This window comes from Aspergillus affinis (assembly GCF_023601865.1).
Source record: "Aspergillus affinis strain CMG 70 chromosome Unknown NODE_338_length_1603_cov_198_386632, whole genome shotgun sequence".
NCBI classification, from domain to species: Eukaryota; Fungi; Ascomycota; class Eurotiomycetes; order Eurotiales; family Aspergillaceae; genus Aspergillus; species Aspergillus affinis.
The window spans coordinates 1-1,603 of record NW_026516119.1 but is presented as its reverse complement, the minus strand read 5'-3'; the positions used below and the strand labels follow the sequence as shown (position 1 = coordinate 1,603).

The 1,603-nt window shown below is 42.7% G+C and overlaps 1 protein-coding gene across 1 annotated transcript; it reads left to right on the top strand.

Moving 5' to 3' along the window:
- Positions 1-244: 244 nt before the first annotated feature.
- On the top strand, positions 245-1,224 carry KD926_006351 (uncharacterized protein; the record flags this gene model as incomplete). Its single annotated transcript, XM_053095639.1, has 6 exons — positions 245-265; positions 322-387; positions 538-609; positions 668-785; positions 848-984; positions 1,030-1,224. The coding sequence occupies 6 exons, from the start codon at positions 245-247 to the stop codon at positions 1,222-1,224; spliced, it is 609 nt and encodes a 202-aa protein (XP_052949713.1).
- Between the last annotated feature and the right edge of the window lie 379 nt (positions 1,225-1,603).

Here is a 1,603-nt window from a genome sequence, read left to right as displayed (position 1 = left end):
TCGGCTGCCTGAGACGAAAAAGTTGATTATTCAGCACGGTGGGCCACATGACCCACATCGGCTCATCGAAAATTCTTTTCGTCTCAGGCAACCCTTTCAACCTCTTACCATTCTCAATACCTTTGACCCCCTCCTTTTCTTCTCTTTTTCTGATAATAAGTACTTATAAATCGCTTATTTCAATCATTTCGCATATCTAACTGCTTAGGAACCGATTTGCCCATCCTCCCTCCGGGGCGCCGGAATGGCTGCAATTTCCAATAATGTGAGTAAACTGCTTCCCAACTGCTTGTAAAGCACTTATTCTCATATTTTGCATAGAAGTGGTACCAGTGGTACCTCAGACAGGTGCCACTCGGACTTCTTGAACTGCCCGCATATGAAATGGTAAGTATCATTTTAATCTCATTTTCACTTTACTTGCGGGTGATTCGATCATATTGAGATCACCTACTATATAACTACTTCCTAAGCGGTTATAGAGTAGTTAGATAGATAATAGGTAAACTACTTACTGACTACTTCTTAACTGCTTAGGACAACAAGGGACATCCGGTCATCCATTACGGTGAATTGTTCTGTCGCGTCCAAGATTGCAGCAAAGGACAGGTAAGCAGAACTAAATATTTTTATTCAACTACTTACTAACCGCTTGATAACTGCTTAGAGGAAGTTTACTGCGACCAACAACCTCCGTACACATTTGAAAAGCCATAACGGCATTACCTTGGATAACGAGGACAAGGGAGGGCGCGTGTCTCAGAAAGTGCAGGACGACGCGATCAGTAAGAGAAATAATAAAATAGGAGCTTTATTACTGCTTACTAGCTGGTTGCTAACTGCTTAGGATGGTATCGCCGCCTCTTCGCGGGTGTTGAGTCAGAAGTGCAGGGTCCTGCCAGCAGTGCCGTCTCCCCCGCCGGCCCCGCCGGCCCCGCGAACGCTTCCTTGCCTGCATTGCCGTTGAAGCAGAAAGATAATACTGTAAGTGCTTCAAAACTACTTTTTGAGCGCTTGCTAACTGCTTAGGTTCATACAACCAATATGCGCCAGTTAGTTCGGAATATGGGTCACAAGGTCCCATGTAATTCCTGTCCTGCTCTAAAGGATTGCTGCAAGGACATCAATCGCTGCGATCATTTTTTGCTTTTTGATTGCGGCAATTTGGCCCCTGCTACTGCTGCGGCGGCGAGTCAGAATAATGAGGGTGAGGAAGAAGCATAAAGTGCTGGAGAAGCAGTTGCGAAGTGGTTTATAACTAGTTTAATGGCCGGGTTTGCTTTTCTTTTTGAAAATATGGGTGGTAGATCTTTATGGTGGGCCTTTGTATTTTTGTTGATAGAATGATACCCCGATAGTACTTATGAAGTACTTTTCAAGTGCTTAACAGGTGCTTAGAAAATCCCTCTTACAGAAAAAACCTGGTGGAATTCTAAGTAATCAGTAAATATATATATATGTATTATATGAACTTAACCGCTTACGAAGTGCTTATAAAACGATAGTGTAAAATATAATAGAAGTACTTAATAAGCGCCTAGAAACTGCTTCTATTCTTCTTGGAGTTCCCGCCGTTTCTCTATAAGCTCTAATTCTAATTTCT